We start from the raw sequence: 23259 nt of genomic DNA, 5'->3' as shown, positions 1-23259 counted from the left end.
TGCTGTGGCCTCTTGCCAAAACTACCTTCAGAAGTAGTTTAGCTTGATGTGGAGAGGATTGGTGAGTTGCTTGGGTATTTTTTCTTTCTATTGAATATTAATAGAGCATTTATGTTTCCATCAATTTGTCCTTTGCCCTGATTGAGTCCTCCCCAACCTCAACAGGAGTCCTGGAGATGTTTCTCTGCAGGCTGCAAAATCCACACAGGTGGGATGGATTTTATCCAGGGAGGGATAAAATTTGGGGAAGAGGGCTTGGAGTGGGGGCTGGCCTGACACTGTGTACTGGGACAGCCCCATCCCAGGACCAAGAACATGGAAGGGGAGCACCAGCACATCCCTGCCAAGCCCTTCCCAAGGAAAACCTGCAGGGAGGGCACCCAGTGTGCTGCAGAGCTCTCCTGGACCCCCTGGCAGAGGCAGCCCCAGGATTCTGAAGGTCTCAGAGAGGTTCTCAGCACAGCAGCAGGAGAAACCCTTCTGGGATGGGATGTGATGTAATGTGATCCTCCACAGGGATGGCTGGGAGGAATCCAAGACACAGAAGAAACCAAGGGTGAGAAAGGGATGCACCTGGTGCCCCTAGGATGGGCCAGCAGGGACAGGCTGGGGACAATCTCGTGCCTGGGAGCAGCAAGCCTGGGGTGTGCTCACACAGGGATGTGCTGCAGCAAACCAAGCAGGACCCTGCCAGTGGCACTGAGCTGCAGGGATCAGCACAGGGGGCTCTGCTGAGGCTGAGCTGGGGGCACAGAGGAGAGCAGGGAAGCTCTGAGTTGAGTGCTGGGTTGTGGGAACCCAGGACATCCCTCTGGCTGCCCAGGATGGCCAGGACCCCTGCCAGGGGGCTCAGAGGCCCTGGCACAGAGCCCAAAACACCTGTGGGTTTGATTATGACCCATGGAGCAAATTACCAACCTTAGATGAAGATCAGCAAGCCACAACAGTTTAGGTAGAATAATAGTGAAGTTATCAGGGGGTGGAAAAGTAGATTTTGGGGTTTTTGGTATGGGAGTTCAGGAGGCAAGATGGAGGGAACTGGGTGTGTCCAGCCTTTCTCCTTCTTCTTCTTGGCCTCCATCTTCTGCTGTGATGTTGGCACTCACAGATTGGTTTAGAGTAGAAGCTCACTGTCTAACATAGGTGATAGGTATTGGAAGGTAATTGTAAACATTGTACAGGTAGTTTTTAGTATAAAGACATAACACCGCCCTGGGGGCAGGCAGAGTGCCTGGAACTGTCCTGCTGGATGGACCTTGGTTGGACAGGAGAAAGAATTTTATAGATAAGAAACAATAAACAACCTTGAGACTGAGAAATGAAGAGCTCTGACTCTTTCTTCAAGCTGGGAAAAGAGACTTTCTAACTCTTCTTGGGGTCAGTGTGACCAGCTAAAGATCCCAGCACTGGGTGATGTCTGAGAAGCTTTCAAGACCTTCTGTGAGGGTAAAACTCCATCAGACCCTGAGGAGAACAGTGGCACTGAGGGGCCACCTCTGCCCAGCCCTCTCCTGTCACCCCACAGGGATGTTCTCGATGCTGATACCAAAGTGGAGCTCTCAGTGACCACACCTGCTGTCCCTGCCTGCTGAGGGACCCCAGAGGGGCTGTCCCTGCGTTCCCAGGCTCAGTTCTGTGCCCATGGGCAGTTTCAGAAGAGGGAAGGGGCGAGCTGCCAGTGCCAGAATGTCCCTCTGACATTTGCAGCAGGAATGAAGCTGCAGGCTGGGACTGCACTGTGTGCTCTCCAGGTGATGGGAGCTGCAAAACAAGAGTGCAAACCAACAGCTCATTTTTAGCACCCTAAAAGATTTCCAATCTCTGCCTGGGAGAGTCTCTTCAAGTCAGGGAAGTTTGGGCATTGCCAGAAGAAAAGAAATACAGGAGTCTTGAGGTTCACAGTGCCCACTGTCTGCACAACTGTAGGTTAGATTATCAGTGGTCATATACAGATAAATTTCTATACAGATCAGCTATAAAAATGGAACCCTGCTATGCTATCCCAGCAAGTCCAAAACTGCAGTAATTGATGCTGGATTAGTTCTGGCCTGGCAAGCACTTAGCAGAAGCCCCCATCAACAGCCTCATGTTAACCGGGAGGGAAAAGTCCTAATTTGAGTCACTGACAGTTTTATAAAAAAAGAACATTATCTTCTCTGTGATGTCTGCTGGCAGGAGATGCTAAACCACTTATTTATAACTATCTTCCCAAAATGCTTTCCTGCTTGGAAGCCAAACTAGAAATCCTCTTTGGTTTGTTGTCTTTAACCAAAGGATGCTGGTATTTCTGCTTCCAGCTGGCAAAGGGACTCAGAGCCCATGCCAGCCTCTGGTTGGGAACAGACTTGGCTTTCCAGGCTGCTCACACAGGCACAGGAAGGCAGGCTGGGGAAGGGCCAGCAGGTGGGTGTGATGGGCAAGCCACATCAGTGTCACTGTCCCAAGCAGGGACAGGTAGGAATTCATCTGTGGGCAGGGACAGCAGGAATTAATCTGTGAATAGGGACAACAGGAATTCACCTGTGAGCAGGGACAGGCAGGGATTCACCTGTGGGGTGGGACAGGCTGGTGGGGAAGGACAGGCAGGAATTCACCTGTAAATAGGGACAGACAGGAATTCACCTGTGGGCCGGGACAGGGAATTCACCTGTGAATAGGGACAGGCAGGAATTCAGCTGTGAGCAGAGACAGCAGGAATTCAGCCGTGAATAGGGACAGGCTGGAATTCACCTGTAAATAGGGACAGGCAGGAATTCACCCTGACAGCTCAGTGAGAGGGGTTGGATCACTGTAGGAAGGAGGGATGGAGGAGGCTCAGGAGCTGCTTCAGCACTTCAGGGAGACCCAGCCCCTCTCCTGAGCATCACCCCACAGCACTGAGCCCTGGGCAGGCAGCAAAGGCAGCCCCAGGGTGTTTGGGGCTGATGGGAAGAGCTGACACCTGAATGTGCCCAGCTCTGGCCCCTCAGGTTGGGAAGGACTTTGAGATTCCAGAATTTGTCCAGAGGAGGACACGAGGATGGAGAGGAAAAAACCCTGTGAGGAACCCCTGAGGGAGCTGGACATTTAAAAAAAGCCTGGATGTGGCACTGGGTGCCATGGTTTAGTTAATAAGGAGATGTTAAGTCATAGTTTGGACTAGATGATCCTAAAGGTCTTTTCCAACCTAATTAATTCTATGATTAGAATTCTATGATTAGAATTCTATGATTAGAATTCTGTGACAATTTATGGAGACCTCTACAAAGCAGGCACTGACACATAGCAATGTGGCTCTTGGAGAAAAAGGATTTTGGGGCATTCCCAGGCTAGCAGAGCAAACCATGTCTGCAGCAGGGCCAGCTAAGTCAGCTAAGTCATTGGATGCAGCATTTAAACTTGCTGTAATTCCATTAGCAAACACAACATTCTCTTTGTGACTATTTTATTGTGTTGGCTTTGCTTGTTGTAGGGTTTCTGTTCCATTCACTTAGGCCTGAGTATTATAGTGACATGAATGCTTTATGAGACACTCTTCATCTGGCTTATTTAAGAAAATGTTTCCCAACCAGAGAGCTGCAGAGTCCAGGGAGCAGGAGGGTGGCAGGAAGGGAACTCACTGCTGGGGGAGTGTGGGGAGCGCCTGGGTGTCACAGACATCTTTTAGTGAAAAATCCTTTCCTTAGGACTTTTCCTCCTGAGAAGCTGAGAGACCTCAGGAACAAAATGTAAACAATGGTTATCACCTGCTGTGGAATGCAACAGGTGCATCTGTGATTGGCTCATGTGGTTGTTTCTAATTAATGGCCAATCACAGTCAGCTGGGTCGGACAGAGAGCCCGAGCCACAAACCTTTGTTATCATTCTTTGCTATTTATTCTTAGCCAGCCTTCTGATGAAACCTTTTCTTCTATTCTCTTAGTATAGTTTTAATGTAATATATATCATAAAATAATAAATCAAGCCTTCTGAAACATGGAGTCAGATCCTCGTCTCTTCCCTCATCCAAGAACCCCTGTGAACACGGTCACACCTTGGGGACACGTGGGGACGTGCAGGCAGGGATGGGGCAGCTGGGGTGTCACAGTGGGGTGGCTGCAGCAGCAGCAGGAGGCCCAGCAGGCAGAACCAGGGGCCCAAGGAGCCAGGGTGTGCTCCCTGCCCAGCAGAAGGGCTGGGGATGCTGCACCCTCCCCTCCGCTCCTGATGCTGCAGACAGTGGGAGAGCTCCTGGGTCCTCCCAGCCAGCAGGGAGCCCCTGGGGATGAAAGGCACTGTGGAAATGACATGGTTTGGGGTGCAGGTGCTGTGGGAGAGGTTTTGGACAGAGCTGGTCTCCTTAGCAGCAGTTTGGGGAGGAAGGGGGTGTTTCTGGTTCCTCCTTCCCAATGTTGCCAGCCATGTGGATGTGCTTGTGGTCTCAACACCCTTGACTGGGCTAAACATCTCCAAACTGCTCTGCAAATCTTAGCTATGGGCAGGGGGAGTGACTGCACTGCTGCTGAGTCATGAGGTTGGTAAGGGACAGGCAGGACATGCACCAGTGCCACCCCCTGCAGGACAGAGTGCCCTGGCCTTCCTCACTCCATCCTGATGCTCCCATGGATATTCCAGGTGGGGAGATCCTGTGCCTTGTGCTCAGCCCTGCTCCTGCAGGGGCAGGGGAAGCTAAGCCTGGCACAGGGGCTCAAAGCAATGCTGAAGGCATCACCCTGGGGCCTTGGCTTGGCTGCATGAGCCCAAAACACACTGGGGGCAGCTCTGGGGGGCAGAGGGAGGCCCAAGGAAGAGGAGGTGCACCCCTCTGTGGCAGCAGGACCATGCCACCCCAAGGAATCACCAGGCACAGGATGTCCCTCCTTGCAGGAGGACAGTGTGCCCATGGGTCCAGGGACAGATGGCTTGGATGTCCCCACTTTGTGCTGCTGCTGGGAAAGGGACAAACACTGGTTTGGGTGCACTGTGGTGGTCAGGAAGGGAGAAAAAGCCTGTCTCCAAGGCACTGGAGGGCTTTCCTTGCAGGAGTGTGCAGTGTTAGACTGGGCCTTGCCTCAGCTGCTCTGTGGGATGGCACCGGGCTCAGGTGGCTCTGTGGGACAGCAGTGTCACCCTGCTCTTCCAGAGAGCCCCTTCTGCTGTTTTCCCTTGGTGCTGGGGATGCCGCAGCTCACCAGGGGCAGGAAGAGCCTTGGGGACCACCCATCTCCTGGCTCATCCCCAGGGCAGGTCCCACAGGGAACATCGTGCACTGGAGCAGGGGTTTGCCATGGGCTGGGCTGCCCCAGGCTGGCTCCTCCCCATCAGACCTGCCTGAACCCAGGCGTGAGCACTGAGACACCAATGGGGGCTGCTGAGCGGCCACAGGAAGGGGAGGGGGAAGAAGGGGCGGGGACAGAGAGGACCTACTAAGAAGGATGAGTTGATGGGGCCATAAGGAAGTGCCAGACCATCCCCCTGAGCAGGAGCTCTGTGGTTGCCAGGCCTGATGCTGGGTGCATGCAGCCCCACAGCTGCCATCTCCTCCAAGGCTTTGTAAAGCTTCTGCCTGGACTTCCTGGCTGAGAAAAATGAATTCTCTGGTGTGAACCACACTTCCTGCTAACACAAACTGCCCCAACAGTGCAGGATGTCGGCCAGACAGGGCCTTTCTGGTCTGGAGAGACAAACCCAGCTGGGTTTGGTGAAGACAGAGAGGAAGAAGACCTGAAATAACTACAAGAGGCTGCCACCCCTGCAATGGCTCTGGGGACCACAGCAGTGGTAGGATTGCCCCAGCTGGCCCATGCCAGGCTGCTCCCCTGTCCCCACAGGTGACCAGCTCACCTGCACTCACAGCCCGGGTGCAGGAGCCAGGCTGAGTGAGTGGCACAGCCTGCAGCCAGGTGTCCAGGAGCATCTCCCATGCCAGGGCAGCCCATCCCACAGGAGAAGGAGCATGAAATGGCAGAGGCATGAAGACCATGGGGACCACAGGAGGTGGCAGAGGAGAGATGGCAGCACAGGGGGACTTGGTCAGATGGGTGACAGCAGACTTCAGATGTTAGAGGCACAACTTGTTATGATCCCTTATTATTTTTTTTTAGCTTTCATCATCAAAGTAAACCAAACCAAAGTATATATGGGATTAAATTAAAATCACAGTTTTGTTTACATTATAAAAGAGTGACATAATAATAATAATAATCATAATAACCATAATCATAATATCAAATGAACAATAATAATTAAACCAAACAAGAAAAGAAGAAAGCCCTGGAGAATTCCTGCTGGGATGATGCTGACAGATGGAAGGTTTGTGTGACCTGTTTTACTGTTTGGGGATCATTCCCTTGATAGCTGACTCCCGGTTCACATAGGTGGCCCAGTAGACCAGGTTGAAAATGGCAAAGAGCACTGGGAAGACGATGCGGGACATCTTGTCTACCTTGCTGACGCTGTTGTAGGTCTTCTTGCTCTCGGGGAGCTTCTCCTCCAGGCGGGGCAGCTTGGGGGGCACGCTGGCGGCCGTGGCAGTGGCAGCAGCACTCTTGGAGATGGTGGGCAGGCCGGGCTCCTTGGAGATGTTCAGGGCGTAGGTGGTGCCAACGATGTTGTAGGTGTTGTTGGTTTTCTTGGCCAGCGCCACCGGCTCTTTCTTCTAGGGGAGGTGGGAGGGGGGAAAAAAGGAAAAAAAAACAAACAACAAACAAACAGAGGTGAAGTGGCAGAGAAGGGCACGGAGAGTGTTCTGTCCTGTGAGTTTACCTGCTTGTCCAGGTGAGGAGTGGAGAAGGGTGTGAGGAGCAGGAGGCCAGGAAGGGAGGAATGCACCTTGTGAAAGGAGGATGAAAAAAGGAATGACACCCTGTGTGCTTATCCTTGGGGAAGAACTGCATTTTCTGCTTGGCTGGCTGCTTCCTGGGTCAGGTGAGAGGAGGACACAGCACACAGGATTACAGCTTGATTTTATTTTTTTGGTGGCAAAAAGCCACGTTAAGAGTGTGGGCAACAGCATTGCAGTATTTTTGCACTGTATTTCAATGCCCCGAGTTCCTCACAGGAACACCTTATGATTTAACATAATGATGTTCAAATTGTTTCTGGAACCCTTTAGAGCACGTCATGACCCACCCAGGTCAGGTACAGAACAGATGGAAGGCATCTGCACCAACCAGGATTTGTGGAGTGCTCAGCACAGCATTACAGGGCAGAGGGAAGCCTTTCCTCCTGCCTTCCTACCCAAGGGATGCTGAAAATCATGGGAGTGAGGTAATCCCTCCACAGCATGTGTGCTGCAGTGAGGACAAACTGCAGAGAGAATGGCCCTTGTGTGTCAGATGGGATGCACTGAAGGATGAGGGTGAATGCTGGGACACACAGTTCAGTGTTCATGAGGATGGGTGGGCAGGAAGATGGACCTAGGGGCTCATGACAGGTGTTGGCCCCTCTCTGGGATCTTCCTGCTGCTGCCAGGCACCTGAGGCCAGCTGCACTGTGTTGTATAAAGCAACTCAGGGCTACAAGGAGAATGAAATCTGCACTCAGGTACCCCACGGGTGCCCCCTGCTACACCAGGAGCCAGCACCAGACACAGCAGTGCCTCATGGTGGGGCTCTGCTCTCTAAACTCAGAACAAGGTGTGCCTTTGGATGAATTTTTTCTGTTCCAAAGCAATTGGAACACAAGGTGAGGCTCAGCCAGGAATTTCCCAGGGCTGCTGGGCATGGTGATGCATGTTCCTGTAAGGGAAGCACTTCAGGAGGAGAGTGCTGTATTCTATTTTACATGTGTCTACAGTCACCATGGATATTCCTGGTTACCTTAGGAAATGAATTTTCCACAGGGATTTTCATAGGGACACTACAAGCAGATTTCTGTGCCATCTTTAAACCCCTCTCCAATAACACCACAGTCAGGCAGCCTAGTAATAATGTCAGCAATTACAGAAAATTTTTTAGGAGGAGGTCTAGATGTCTTCAGGCTCCAGACCAGACTAAACCACTGTTTGGACCATATTCACAGTATTTGATGGTCTTTAACAATTAACTGGGTCTGATTCTGCACTCTTTAGAGCCATGTTAAGGTGCTCCCTCTGCACAGCAGATGAACTTTTTCTGCTAAAAAACTGACAAAAAACAAGTAAAGGGCTAATGATCCTTTACCTATTAAAACACTTAAATATGCTTAAGTATGATTACTTATTAACACAGCTAAAGGAGGCAATAAAATAATTAAAAATCAGTAATGAAATGAAAAACAGATTGTTGTTCACAGAACGTGATTGGCAGTGCACTGTGATTATATTACTATTAATCAGCCACATTATTCATTAGAGGAATAAGATGAATACCAGTGACATGACATTTTCAACCTGGACAGCTTTCCTGCCCAGAGTTTGGAAAGTGGATCCATATGAAAACAGCTGAAATGGAGTAAAATCAGGCAAACCTGGGTGCTGTGGGTGGTGACAGCGAGCTGCTGCTCCCAGTAGTGTGATCCAGAGACCCAAGCATTAATTTGGGCTCCCCTGGACCTCAGATCAGGATGTTCAAGCTTGGGAACCTTCATCCCAGCCTTTTCCTCACCCTGCTCAGGGCTGGGAGCACCCAGAACACCCACACTGCCTACCCCAAGGCATGCATGTGCTCTCCATGTGTTCTGCCCCTGAGGTGTCAGAGAAATGGTTCAGCCTGGCTGCTGGGCTTTATAAATGAGTTTTCCAGGCAAGGTTTTGACACTCAAACAAAGCAAAATGTGCTTGTTGCTGTCAGCTGCAAAGCAGCTCCCAGCCTTCACTCTGCACCTGCATCTGTGAGGAATTCCACATCCTCCTGAAACAGAAGGAGAGAGTGGATAAACAGGAGGAACCCCCACATTTGCTTGGAAAACTTGTCCTATTTAAAACCTCTATTTTGCAAAGCAATTTCTGCACCTATGGCCCCATTGAGGCCCAGGGAGACTGAATTGCTGCACAAAGATGTCCTTGTGCTGCTCTCCTGAGGGAAAAGCTGTAGAATGTGGTGTAGAAATAAATCTGTTCCCTAGATAGTGTAATCTGACAAGTTGTTCAACAACACACACGCTGGAAAATAACAGTATTTTTTGCTAAATATTCTAGTTTTCAAGCCTCTCTGCCGAGGAACTAACAATAGAACACCTAAATTATGGGAACTACTGCTTCTGTCTATGATTTGCTTGAGATTTAGTTCTCTGTCCCTGCTCCTTGGCAGGAGAAAATTTGGATTGGAAGCACCATGACTCTGACAGGCAACTCTGAAAGCCACCAGTATTTGCACAGCTTGGGGAATCCAAGTGTTTGCCACTTGTCATTCTAGAGAAAAGTCACTTTAATGATCCCCAAGCAGCTCCAGTCTCCGGCATACCTGCATGCCATAAATCAAAGCCCAGCACCTGCAGTTGCTGTTGCAGCAAAGGTATCACTCCTTCCCCATACCAAGCCAAAGACTTGATAATTCAGATTATATGAGACTGGTCCCAGTGTTCTTACACTCCCTGGATCACCAGACAAAGAGGTTGGATGGATTAACTGATCAGCCCAACACACCACAGAGTGATGAGAGAAAAGAGGGTGAAATGCTGCTTTGGAATGATTCATGGACTGTGCTGAAGGTGCTGAGGACATAAATCACTGGCAGTGTTATCACAGAATCCATTAGGTTGGAAAAGACCTCTGGGATCCTCATGGAAATCATGGAGATTGCAAGTGCCAAGAACAAAGGACAAAAGGGCTGCAGAGCATGACCAGCAGGGCAAATCCCAGCAAAAACATTGACCATAGTGAGGCAGACAAAAAGGAGAAGGGTCTGAACCATCCTGAGCCCTAAAAACTTCAACCTGGTTGAAAATGGTGGCCTGTCAAGGTTGGTTCTTGTTGTTCTCGAGGATTGGAACAAAGATACCACAAAGGGAAAAGAAAAATTTTTCTCAAGGGAGCTGGATCAAAGGCAAAGTGGAGAATTGAGTGGGTTACACTAAAAGCCAGGCTTTACCCAGCCAGTAGAAAAAGCACCTCATGCATGTTTTTTGTAGTAAAAAGTACATTGAAAGTACATTAAAGGACCTAACCTCACCATGCACTGAAGAACTATTGTCTTATGACAAAAACAGAGATACAGGATTATTGCTCTACCCAAAGCATGTTCTGCTTTTATGTATCTGGCTGCAGATGCTTGTAATGGTTTGTTGCTTTTTGACACCGAAAATTTCAGGGTAATGCCATTCAGACACAGACACAGAGCTACATCAGCTTTTATGTACACACATGGCATTGCAGGCAGAAGTGGGTTTAAGTGTCTTCCAAGAATCCAAAGCATCTTCCATCCTGAGAAACAGACAACACTTTTTGTGGTAAACTCACTGGTAAATGTCATCCTTGCAGTTTCCCAGCAGCAAAGTCACCGTTGCTTGTTCTCTCTTGGATCCTCACTGTCACAGCCACTCCAGAAATCACCTTGAGGTGGCCATGCTTGTGGCTGGGATGGTGGATGGGTCTCTCTGTCCAGACACAGTCCTTCTGTCCTGAAGTGGATCTTTTTCACAAGGTATTTTGAGGATGATGGAGGTCGGGAGCTTTGCTGGCTACTGAACCCACTCACCTTTCAATCTCTTTGGCCTCTCACTCATCTCACGCCTCTCTGCCATCTCACACCATCTCCTGGTGATGTTTTGTTTTAAAAAGTCACCTTTCCTTTCCTAACAAGCTTTTCTCTTTGGACCCAAATACCTCTCTTCCATTTGATCTGCAGCTCTAGGCTGGTTGCAGCCACTCTACCGTACAAAAAGAAAATAAACTTTTCATCTACAATTAGCAATTACTCATGAAAGGCTGGAAAGGCTTGGAAAAAATCTTTGGGTCCAAAAAACATAAGTAAAACCTTATCAGAGTGCAGGTTAAAGGGAGTTTTTAGTGACATCCATGGTGATATCTGCTGCTTTTCACTGGAGAGCTGCAGAGAATGTGCAGAGTAACTCCCAGCTAGAACCAGCTGTGGCTGCAGCCAGAGCACCATCATGATTTTATGATGCAGAGACCAGCAATGCACCAAGATCAGCCCAGCATTTTAGATTCTACCTGAAAAAAACCCAGGTTTTCCCATCTAAACCAATGGTTTGGCTGAGGGTGAGAAAGAAAAAGAATAAACACGCTGGGGGTGTCTGTCAGCAACCAGCAGCTTTTCCATGGTACTGATTGTGTCCAAGTGGGATGGGAAGCATTGCTGCTGCCTACAGTGATTTTTTTTCATGCTCATGCAATGAAACCTGGAGTGAGGCTCCTTGCCATCACACCAATAAAGAACATTGCTTTTGGCTGGGGAGAAGGATCCCCAGAGACCAGGGCTCAGCCTGGGCTTCTCACTGGCAGTTTCACCCTTGATACAAACCCTTTAAAATGCCAGTAGTTATTCTTCTGCCTCTTCTTCCTTTTGTGGTTTCCACCACCTGGCTTGTCAGTTGTTTCAAGAAGAGCTAATTAGAGGCTGAAACTGAGCCAATGAGGCACCTCCATTGCGTGGCAAATTCACTGCTTGGAAATACTCATTGGAATAAAGATGAAAAGCAAACATGTTGACACATGGTATTCCTAAGCTCCCTGAAAGCCCATCACTCTTGAGGGAGCTCTCCTGAGCTGCAGAGACTGGGAGTGAGTTTGCTTCTTCAGTAGAGACCAGAGAGAGCTCAAAAAAGCATCCTCAAATTTGGAGCCCTTCCTGATTCTCCAGGCTGATACCAATTGCAGCAAAGGCACGGAGAGCTCCCCCTCTGAAACATTCCTGGTCCTGCTTTGTTTTCCTGTTTGATTATCATGTGCAGGAACATTCTGCGTGCTCTTAGCCTATTGTTTCAGCACTGTTAGTCTTGTGGTGCTGGGTCAGTGGATAAATTGAGGAACACGCTGCTTCTAAGATAAACTGCAGCTTTTGAGCCTTGACTGCTTTTTCCACCCAGTTCACATAATTGCCCAAGGCTGTGTGAATCCTGACTTTGTGCTGATTTGCCCATCCCTGAAAGGGACACCACGGCTTTGAGGACCTGTCCTGACTCTTCACTCGTGCCAATCACTCAGGAAAGGCTTCTCTCATCTCTAGAGGCCAGGTTGGCATCACTGCTCATGGTGGAAGTGGAAGGCCATCCCCTGACCCCCTCTGGATGCTTTCTGCCATGAGTCTGCTGCTCAGACCACAGCTGCAAAAGCAAACAGATAGACAGAGTCCAAGAAAGACAAGAGAGAGGCATCCAACACCCAGTGATGGCTCTGTTCACCTTCTTTGACCTCCACAGCAGAGAGATGACTGGCTGCTTTCTTCCCAAAAGTTGCTGCAGTTCTGTCAGGTGTTTAACATACAGCCCCACAACAACTTCCAACAACACATTAAAATGCAAAGGAGAAAAATATAAAGGCTCCAGAACCGAGAACAAGGACAAAGCTGATTTTCAAATTGATTCAATAAATATAAACAAGGAGCAGCATGCTACAGTAAGCGATTTCTCTGCGCAGCCAAGATTAAATCAGTTCAGAGGGAGGGGGGCACGAGCAGGGGCAGCAGAGCCTGTCAGGATGAAGCTGCCAGAGAGGCTGATCCCCACTGAGGGGGGGGAAACGTGGGTGATGCCAGGCATTAATCTGCTGCCAGTTGGCATTTGGGATTGCTGGCTTCCCACCCACCCTCTGTGCCCAGCTCACAGAGCAGCAGCTGCTGGCAGCGGTGGGCAATGGCACCAGTGTCAGAGCTGGCCAGGGGACAGGGCTCAGGGGGTGTCCTGCAGCATGTTTGGGGTTTTTGGCATGCTAGCAACAAGGAATGGGGTTGGAGGGCTGGGTTGGGTTGGGGTTGGAAAGAAAAGGAAGGAAACACAAAACCACCAGCGGAGCAAACCCAAAGCACAGATGTTCCCCTGGCAAACAGCCACACAGAGAACAGAGGGAAGAGCCAGCAGCCATGCCTGGGTGTTCCCCTGCAGCTCAGCCCCCTGCCCAGCCCCAGGCCATTCCTCCCAGCCCTCAAGAAGCGCTGCAGTCAGGAGCTGGGCTGGGCAGGCAGTGAGTACCATCCAGCCCCCGAGTGCTGCGGGGCTGCACGGTACCCACTGCTGTGCTGGCACAGCTCCCTCGGGCAGCCCTTCTTCCCCCCACCTCCCCCAGCCCTGGCTGACCTTCATCTCCTGGGCCTCCAGCACCTTCTTGCCATCCCAGGCCCAGCTGCGCTTGGTGAAGTAGTTGACGGTGGCGAACTCGATCAGCGCAGAAAACACAAAGGCGTAACAGACGGCTATGAACCAGTCCATGGCCGTCGCGTACGCCACCTTGGGCAAGGAGTTTCTGGCGCTGATGCTTAGTGTGGTCATGGTGAGCACCGTGGTGACACCTGCGGGGGCACAGGGATGAGATCACAGGGGTGACATGGTGCTCTTGTATCTGTTTCTCTCAAAACTGCTGCCACTCCCTTCATGGGAAAGGAGGAGCCACCCCTCCTCCCTCTCTCTGTAGTTAGGGGAGGATTATCCAGATTAACCAGTCCTTAGTGCAACTCAGAGAATAACTGAACTCAGTTTCATAGAGCCTAAAAATCACAGGATGGCCTGGTGTGGTATTCACATGCCCTCTGAACAGAGAGAAGCAGAGAAGAAGGAAAACACAGTTCTTATCTCGCTTGCAGTGCCTGTGTTGGGCTAAAGTAGAATGCAATATGGAGATTGTTTGCCCGAAGTGAGGATGCTTGGTTCCCTTGGCCTATCAGGGCCAAGAAGTGTGTGTGTCAGACTGTCATGGGACAGTCATGAGAGAATCAGAGATGAGTGCAGTGTGAGCAGTTGTGAGCAAGAGTGAGTGCATGGCAGATTCAGTTTAGATACAATGCACATAGTATAGTATAATAAAGTAATTAATTAGTAATTAATTAGCCTTCTGATGATGGAGTCAGATGCATCATTCTCTACCCCCTTTGTCAGAGTTGCCTTTGATTTACAATAGCCTGGGCTGGAAAGGACCTTAGAGAGCACCTGATCCCAATCCCTGCGACAAGCAGGGACATTTTTCTCTATCCCAGGTTGCTCAAAATTCCCTCCAGCCTGGCCCTGAACACTTCCAGGGATGGGGCAGCCACAGCTGCCCTGGGCAGCAGTTTGTCCAACCCCTGCTCAAATTTCAGGGCCAATTTTAGGTGGTTCAGGGAATTATTCTGGTTCAGTTTTGAGTACAATCAATGGCAAACCTCTTCATTAGGATGAAGATGACCTTCATAACCTTCCCCAAACTCTGGTGACTAGACCTCTGCTCTCCATAAGAGCCGTGGCTCACAGGGAGGCACTGCACTGCATTCCTCACCTGCTGGCAGGGTGAGGTGCAGGATGCTATACCCAGCTCATGTAGAATATGTCATGGAGAAGCCTCTAGTTGCTTTTGCAATGAAATAAAAATAATAAAATAACAGTGAAAAGAACAGCTAGATGGTCGTGAACCTCAGGGAGGATCAGAAACTGGTCACTCATCCAACACATCTCAGGGTTTTAGAAATACTGTCTTGTGACCTGCATGGATGAACACCTGGGATCCTGGGTCCTGCTGTCAGCGGCCCAAGCTGCCAGAATAAATGTCACAATGATTTATCTTAAATAAATGATCTGTTGCAAAATGTCTTTTAAAGCTTTTTTCATTAAAGCGAGCAACCATAACCATCCATTTTCCCCAATAATGTGCTTTTCAATTAAAAATGCATTAAAAACATTATAAAAATATTGACTAATTTTCAGTTCCCTTAAGCCTTACTCCTGGTAATTTAAGAGTTTCAATTCAATATTGTTGACAATACTTTCTGAGGGGCAGGAAAAAAAAAAAGGAACAAACAATTTGAGTTCTCATTATTTTCTTAATAGGAAAGCAAGGCAATTTGGGAGCAAAGACATTTGTCACACAGGTAGGTTTTAATTTTTCAGTCAGCTCTTGCCTGCTCTATCTGAGCTGCTGCTTGAGGAAACTTATTTCACTGCAATTCTCAGGGTAACACAGGAGGGAATCATATATGATACCACATATCCCTCTCTGCTTGGGGACTTTTGTCCAATATCCTCTCTGTTAAATAGAATCTGCTGGGCAGTGTTACATCCAGGATATACAATCCTGCAGCATCACACCTGCTCTGGGAGCGTGCCTGTGTAGATCCTGAACTAAAGGTCTTGACAGGAAATCACAAAGCAATTCTGTTATTAAATGCTTGTAAAAACTATTAATATATGTGCAGTGCCAGCCTGGCACTTTGCTGGGCTGAGAGGATCTGAAAGCAGCTGAAGGAAATAATAACACTCTATTCACCATGCAGTTATGCTGCCTCAGCCCAGGAACTTGTTATGTGGTGCTGTGACCAGGGGCACATTAGCAATTTCAAAGGTAGGGCTTTAAATGCCTCCCTGTGTCCCTATCCTCTGCTCTGCTCCAGAGCCAGCACAGATAAGCAGACACAGCCAAATGCATATAATTAGATGATCAATACCTTGATTACTGTTAATATTTATGGCTGGGCTTGTAGCAGAGCCATGGCCAGGAGTATTTTTGCAGTGATTTGGGGGGAACAGGCTCACTGGGATGACACTGAAAGCTGTGCTGGGGAATGGCCAGCAGCTTGGAAATGCTGGTCAAGGCCTGGCACAGAGCAGCCCTGATGCTCAGTGTGTTTCCCTTCCTATTTCCCTTTGTCCCCATTGCAGGCGTGGTAGGGGTAGGACGGTCAGGATGGACAGAGACAGAGATCTCTGGAGCCAGGGCTTGGAACTTGTGGTTTATTTCATTTATTGCAAAGGGCCAGGGTGCAGGGCCCTGCTGGGAGCTGCCAGCCACAGCTCAGAGCAGGCCCCAAAGAGGGAGAGAGAGGTAAAGAGAGTGGGAAAGAGAAAGAAGGCAAGAGTGTGGTAAAGAAGAAATGAGAGAGAGCAAAAGAGTAAAAGAGAGAGGACAAAAGAGTAAAAGAGAGAGAAGTTCCCATTCCAATACCATAAATCTTCTTCTGTGTTGAATATTCTGATTCTCACTAACCAATCTAGTACAAGATACAAATCCTACAGCATTTCCATACAGCCTATAAGAATCACTACATCACCATACTGTGTTACATTTTAAACCCTAAAAACTCCTCTTTGGGCCCCTTCTGCCAAGCTGGCAGGGTCTGCTCTGACCCTTGGGCCTGTCTGCAAGCAGAGGGTGTTGTTCCATCAAAAGGGGATCACCTTCAGCTAGCCACACCATTGTTTTCCAGTTGTTCAGTAACTGAGGCATCTCAAAGCTTGCTTTCATTCCAATCTCACTTATAGTTTCCATATTCTCAAAATCTTTTGCCAGGCAATCACATTTATAGGGCTTTCCTGTTTCATCTTCCCCAACTCCCCGTGCTGAGGGGAAGCCCTGTGCTCCCAGACTCACCAAAAACCGTGCGGGCAGGGACAGACTCCCTGTTGAGCCAGAAGGAGACCTGGGACAGGATGACAGTCATGATGCAGGGCAGGTAGGTCTGGATCACAAAGTACCCAATCTTCCTCTTGAGGTGGAAGTGCGTGGTCATCACGACATATTCCCCTGCAGAGACAGCCAGGGAGGGATGCTGGGCCAGGGAGGGGTGCTGGGCCAGCCCAGGGCCAGCTGGCCACTCCAGAGTTCCACCCTGGACAAACTCCCAGTTTTTCAGTGGGAATGAGGGGTGCAAAATCACAGAATCACACAATAATGAGGTTGGAAGAGACCTCTAAGATTATCAAGTCCAGCCTATGCCCTAACACCTCAACCAGACTATAGCACCAAGTGCCATGTCCAGTCTTTTTTAAACACATCCAGAGATGGTGATTCTACCACCTCCCTGGGAAGAGCATTCCAGTACTTTATTATTCTTTTGGTGAAAAATTTCTTCCTAATATCCAACCTGTACCTTCCCTGATGTAGCTTGGGACTGTGTCCTCTGGTTCTGTCAGAGACCAACCCCTCTGCAGCCTCCCTTCAGGAAGGTGTAGAGAGCAATGAGGTCACCTCTGAGCCTCCTCTTCTCCAGGCTAAATAGCCCCAACTCCTTCAAACGTTCCTCACAGGGTTTGTGTTCCCAGCCCCTCACCAGCCTTGCTACCCTCCTCTGCATGCTCAAGCATCATAACATCCTTCCCAAACTGGGGGCCCAGAGCTGAACAGAGGACTCAAGATGGGTCTCACCAGGTGCAGGGGTGCAGCAGGCACACAGGTGCCAGGTGTGTGCCCCAGCACAGCCCAGGGGGCTCTCACATCACATCTGTGCTTTAAAAACACTTCTCTGAGTCTTTAATTAGCTACAAAATGGGTGTGGGACAAAGGCAAGCCAGTGTCAAGGAGTGGGCAATAAAATCTTTCACTGCTTTGCCCCAGGCACAAGGTGCCCCTGGGGTGTCTCCTGACCCTGCTCCCATCCCAGGGAGCCACACTATGGGTAAGATCCCTTAAGCCTGGAGACACCCCAAAAGTGCTTTAATAGGATTGCAGGACACAGAATTTTATTTTCTCTGACAATCCTGAAAATATCTCACCTTCCCTCACTGTAACCACCTCAAAAATCCAGGCAAGCTCTGTTGTTAAAGGTCCCACCTGTGAACTGAAGAGGAAGCTGTCCCTATTTTCCCTCAACATCCTATTCCTCCCCCCAAGGCTTTGGGTATTTTCTTGGATTACTGTGCCTTTACTCTGTGAGCGTGGCTCTGCTAAATCATTACACACAGGAGCCTTTAGCAGCTTTCTCACCACTCCAGGTTATTCATCTGTACATTTTACTACAACTTAAGTAGAGAGATGGGCCAGATATTATGACATTTAGTTCCCTGGGCTCCCCACATTTCCCCAAGGGAGGTGAAATGAGTTGTTACAGACAGACACTATTAAAATCAAGTGCACCAGAGAGGAAATATCCTCAAATGAGAGAACTACTGGTGCATACAGAGGGAAAAAATAAAAGGGAAAAAAGAAGAATTATGAGAGACACACATGAGGTAACAGAAGCTATCAGTACCTGGATTCAGAGGGGAAGGGAGGAGCAGCAGATGGGAGCAAAAGATGATTAATATTGGTCATTAATCAGAGGAAACATTTGTTTGGGATAATCTTCTATTAGTTATGATAATATTTGTGCAAGCAGACGCAGTGAAAAGCACACTGAACATTATGTTGCCTTCGCCTCCCCTGCCTGCAGTGCTTTCCTGAGGGGCTGGAAAGGAATCCAAGACAAATGAACCCTCAGCAGCACAAACCAGCTGGACAAGGTGGGGCAAATTTTCCACACAGCAGATCATTTTTAGATGCTTGAGATCAGTTCTCCTAAGAACTGTGGGCAATAAGACTCTTTCAATGGAAACCACTGAAACAACAACCTCTTCATGCCTCTTGGTGACTGCTGAAGATGCCACCAGCTGAATCCTTCTGCCTTAGGAAGTGCTGTGCTCCTGGACTGCCTCTATAATGATCCCAAATTGTGGATTCCAAGCCCATCTCATGGCAGGAGGAGCTGAGCCCATGGTGGTCCCACAAATACCTGTGCTGGATCGAACCATCTCCGTGCCAACCACGTGGCCCAGCAGGTCATACTGGTTCAGGCGGGATCCACCCTTGGCTACTTCCACAGATTTGTCCTTCCCCAGGGTCCAGGTGTAGATCACCTCTGTCTTTGTGTAGGCATCTGCAGAGGAGGGAGAACAAGGAGCTCTGTGCTTCTGCCTGACCTCAAATATACCAAAATTAGCCTGTAGCCAAATGAATCTTTGCTGTGCATCTCTCAGAGCCACATGGCTGAGCACAGCCAAGCATGGCCAGGGACCAAGGCAGATCAACAACTGTTAAATCAAAGGAGCAGGAGAGAGCTGGGCTGTTTGCAAGGGAGCTGCAGAGGGGCAGAGCTCTGTCACTGACAGACAGGCTGACTCTGCAAGGGCTGCCTCCAACAGGGACAGCATCCAGCCAGCAGGACAGCACAGCCCTGCCATGCCAGGCACAGGGAAAGTCCTGCTGGCAGCAGCTGGAGCAAAGCCTGAATGCAAATGGGGCTAAATTTTAGGTTAAAAAGTTCCAACTTTTTACTCTCACTCAAAGGCAGCTCTCTCCAAGACTCTCAGGTTTGGAGGTGGTGTCCTCTCACACCTAAATGCTTTTTCCTGTTGCAATAATAAGCAGCCAGGACTCAGTTTCTTCATGCAGGAAAAGCCCCTTCTGTATTCACACAACTCATTTTTATATAGTCTTTACAGACCTTGTATTCAACTCTAACTGGCTAGTAGTTCTCTTGCCACTCAGTTCATTGGTTAATAAGTGGCATCTTAGCTTTCCATCAAATCTCTGTATTCTGGGATTCTTTACATATTTTCTTCACTGATTCTCATGGGACAGATTTATTGGTTATTCAGGTGCAAACTTATTTTCCTACTAGAATAGGTTGTTATGTTAACTGCCTTCATTCTTATGATTTGAACTTATGGGGACTTACAATCTACTGCTAGTTTAGCTAGAGTAGCAGGGCCTAAACCATATTTTATAAGGCCTTTCTTTTATAATATCTCCTTTCTTTTATAATATCTCCTTCTTTTATAATATCTCTGTCTGCAGCATTTTCCATGTGTTTGTGACCAAGCCCCCCTCTCAAGAGTGCTCTTGGCTTTTCCAGTCCTATGGTTATCAAAAAAATGATTGCTAGGAGCTATTTCTCCCCATAATGCCCCAAATTCCTGTCCATACCAAGTTTGCACCAGCTTTTTAAGCAAGAACAAAATTCACTACACCAAGCCTTCAGTTCATTTTTACCCACTACCTTCTCCTGGTGAAGATCTGCAGGAATTCTTCGGCTGTGGTCAGGTCAAGCAATGTGTCAGATCTACTGGAGAAACGTCTCAGCTGCTGCTCTGTGGAACATTGTGTCCAAAAAAGCCACATTTCTGTGATCTTTCTAAAACAACCACAGCAATTGCTGCACTCTGGGTTTTGGCAAACCTGCTCCACGTTAAGCAGGGGCTGTGCAAACCTTGAGAGAGGTTTTGGTGATCAGCCAATGTTTCTCAGCAGGCCAGAGTGCTGCCTAAGCTCTTCTGGTGCAGGCTGGCACCTCTCACTCTGCTTTTCCAACCCTCCTTCCAGCCCTCCATATGCTTCTGGAGCCCTCCATCCTCCTTCAGAGCTTTGTGTAGCTCTGCCACTGCTCTTCCACCTGAGGGGCAGCTCCTCCTGCTCTACAGTCCAGTCCAACCATTGCCACTCCAGGCCCACAGTTTCACTGCCATCATTCCTGATAACTATAGTTATTTCTATATATATATATAAATAAAAATATAAATATATATAAAATAGAAATAAATAAATAATATATATATGTACATATATATGCATATATGCAATTCCTGTCCATACCAAGTCTATGTATGTATATATAGTTGGTATGAACAGGCATTTTGGTCATTCTGATGAAAAATAGCTCCTAGTAGTGTGGTTGTCTGGGACAGAAGGGTATCTGATGTCACACAGGCATGGCATGGATGTTTGGAACACGTTTCATGCCAGGCAGCTGCTTTGGTTCAGCTCAATGCCTCGTTTGCAATGCAAAATCCAATCCAAACAGGGACAGCTCGTGGACATTTAGGGGAGCTGGTAAATTCAGCAGCATCTCCTGCTCCCCTGTCTCAGAGAGCTGCTGTACAAGTGTCCTGTGATGGTTTAGGAGCAGCTCTCTGCAGTGCACATTGATCTTTGATGAGCAGAGCCATCCCTGCACTGCACCTGCCCAAGGGATGCTGCAGGTGGGCAGCTGAAGCTCTCTGCAGTGCCTGATGCCCTTAATCCTCCTGCAAATTCCCTGCTTTACCCCCTCAGGGGCTGCCCTGGTGGTCCAGGGACAGAAGGGCACTGCTGATCACTTGTGAGGATCAGCAGAAAATGGTCTGTGAGGCAAACTCAGCATCCTTTGGGCACTGTGGGTCTGGCACTGGCATTGTCCTTCTAATTGCAAACCTGACCCACTTCAGGCTTCTTGAAAATGAGCCGCTTCCAGCTGTCAATGGCTTTTTAGTGAAAACACTGGTTTAATCCCACTCCAGCACAGGAGAGGTGAGCTCTGATGCTCTGTGAGTGCTTTAGAAAAAGTCACATTAATGTTAACCGGGGGCAGCTTTCTGAGCTCCTTGTCTCAAAACTCTCATCATTCAGAGGTCAAATCAGTAAAAGAAATAAGCCCAAAGGGTGTTCCAGCAGAAACACACACATTAATCTCTTTTCCTCACCAAGAAACATTATAAGCAATTAGATGTGCAGTAATCTGCCTTCCTGCAAGTCTTGTAACAATCCCAGAGTTTAGGCCTGAGGTATGAGATTTGATATCCCTCCTCACAAGGTCAATTAACATTAATAATTCATCCTTCTCTAAGGCCTTACTGATGTCTTGTGGCAATGGGTTCTACATTTAATTAGGTGCTGCCTAAGAAATAGCTTTATTTCAGGAGTTCTGAATAATCCACTTTCATGGCTGCAGTTTGGCATGAGGCAGAAGAGCAGATGCACATGATAAATATGATTTCCTCTCCTGCCAATCAAACTTTTCAACTTTGTCCTCAGTTAGCTCCCAGATGGCTACAGGAAGGAAGTGTCACTTTGGGAAGGTTGGGGTTTTTCTGGCGGGTCACTGGTATGGGCTCATTCTTTAGCTGGAGGTGGGAAACTCTCTCATCTAACACAAATACAGACTAAAAGTGGTGCTCAGTTCATTGGAGCTGGGAAGGAGCCCAGGCAGAGCCAGACCAGGATGTTTATTTCCACATCATGGTGAGCCAGGGTCTTGGGACTCACTTTAGGAACAAAACCAAATAAAGTTAACTTGCATATGCAGAAATAAGGGAATTCTATAGGGAGCCCAAGCAGCTGAGCAGCTGCAAGTCTGGGAGCAGCTTTTAACTCACCAGCAGCCTGCAAATCTTCCCTAAACCAGGACATTTTGCTGCTGGGGCTGAGATTCCCAGAGTTTCCAGGCCTTTCACCTGAGATCAGCCTGCCTGACAGACTAAACAGGGGCAGGGGGTTTGTCTCAAAATCCATGGAGCCAGAGGAACCAGGAGCTCAGGCTGGCAGGATGGGACACCACTGCTGTCCCAAATCTGTCTTCCCACCATCCCCTTGTGATGAAGAAAAAGCACAACTCATATTTATAATCATAGAATCATTAATGTTAGAAAAGGCCTCTCAAGATTATCAAGACCAACCATTAACCCAGCACTGCCAAGCCCATATCTCCAGGTGCCCAAAATACTCATTTTTGAACACTTTGAGGGATGGTGACTCCACCACCTCCCTGAGCTGCCTGTTCCAATGCTTGACTAGCCTTACACTGAAGAAATTTTTCCTTATATCCAATCTAAACGTCCCTTGGCACAACCTGAGGTCATTTCCTCTCATCCTGTCCCTTTTTACCTGGCAGGAGACTGATTCCCACCTACTTTCTAAATAAATTTACAGCAAAACCATGGGTGTCTAACCCATCCTGTAAGCCTGAACTGAGCACAGACTCACTCAGTGATGAATTGCATGTATGAGACACCAGAAAAAACAATTTGGTCACATTATCATCAGCAAAAATGAATATTACTAAAAGCCTGTGAGACATCAGCCACACCAAGGACTGCTCTCCAGGCCTGTAGCCCCTCCTTCCAGAGGTGCTGTGGGTACTTACAGCTCCCAAATTTCAGGGGGCAGGCGTGCACGTCCATGGGGAAGTCCTCCAGGTGCATGGGGCACTCGGCGTGGATGGTCAGCCTGTGGACAAAGCACAGGGGCTGCTCAGGACAGGCTGGCCCTTCTGCCAGAGCCTCCTGCAGCCAGCAGCACTGCCAAAGGCTCACCAGCCTCGGGGCAGAAGGCACCCAGATGTGGAGAGCACAGAAGGACACACATCTGGCAGCTTTGCCATGGTGTGAGCTCAACCCTATTGACCAAGTTCATCTTCAGCCACTGAGTGCAATGGGGAAATGTGCCAGAGCCCAGGAGTTCTGAGTGCTTTTGGGCTGTGAGCAGAGCTCCTGTGCCACCATCACATTCTCTGAAAAATCCCTTTGCCCAGGATGCTTCTCCTGGGAAGCTGAGAAGCCTCAGAGAAAAAGGAAAACAATATTATCTCATTTGCTTCTCCTGTATTTTGGTGCTTTGGAATGTGGTTTGGAGATTGTTTACCCAACAGGTGAATTGTTTCATTGGTTTCATGTGAATTGTTTTAACTTAATGACCAGTTGTTTTAACTTAATGACCATCAGCTGTGTCAAACTCTG

At 48.6% G+C, this 23259-nt stretch overlaps 1 protein-coding gene across 4 annotated transcripts in view; it reads right to left on the bottom strand.

The window, feature by feature from the left end:
- Nucleotides 1-5380: 5380 nt before the first annotated feature.
- LOC128945622 (gamma-aminobutyric acid receptor subunit alpha-3-like) overlaps nucleotides 5381-23259 on the bottom strand; it is a 118250-nt gene continuing 100371 nt past the window's right edge. For all 4 annotated transcript variants that reach the window (XM_054289376.1, XM_054289378.1, XM_054289380.1 and 1 more), the window contains 5 exons: nucleotides 22668-22750; nucleotides 18504-18647; nucleotides 16388-16540; nucleotides 13132-13343; nucleotides 5381-6616 (listed from right to left, as the gene is read on the bottom strand). In XM_054289376.1, coding sequence (XP_054145351.1) covers nucleotides 6287-6616; nucleotides 13132-13343; nucleotides 16388-16540; nucleotides 18504-18647; nucleotides 22668-22750 — 922 coding nt within the window. In that variant the 3' untranslated portion in view covers nucleotides 5381-6286. The remainder of the gene's footprint in view (nucleotides 6617-13131; nucleotides 13344-16387; nucleotides 16541-18503; nucleotides 18648-22667; nucleotides 22751-23259) is intronic.

Source organism: Melozone crissalis, unplaced genomic scaffold (genome assembly GCF_028551555.1).
Source record: "Melozone crissalis strain CALT ecotype California unplaced genomic scaffold, PUWL_Pcris_2 ptg000068l_1, whole genome shotgun sequence".
NCBI lineage: Eukaryota > Metazoa > Chordata > Aves > Passeriformes > Passerellidae > Melozone > Melozone crissalis.
This window is presented reverse-complemented; position numbering and strand designations above follow the sequence as displayed.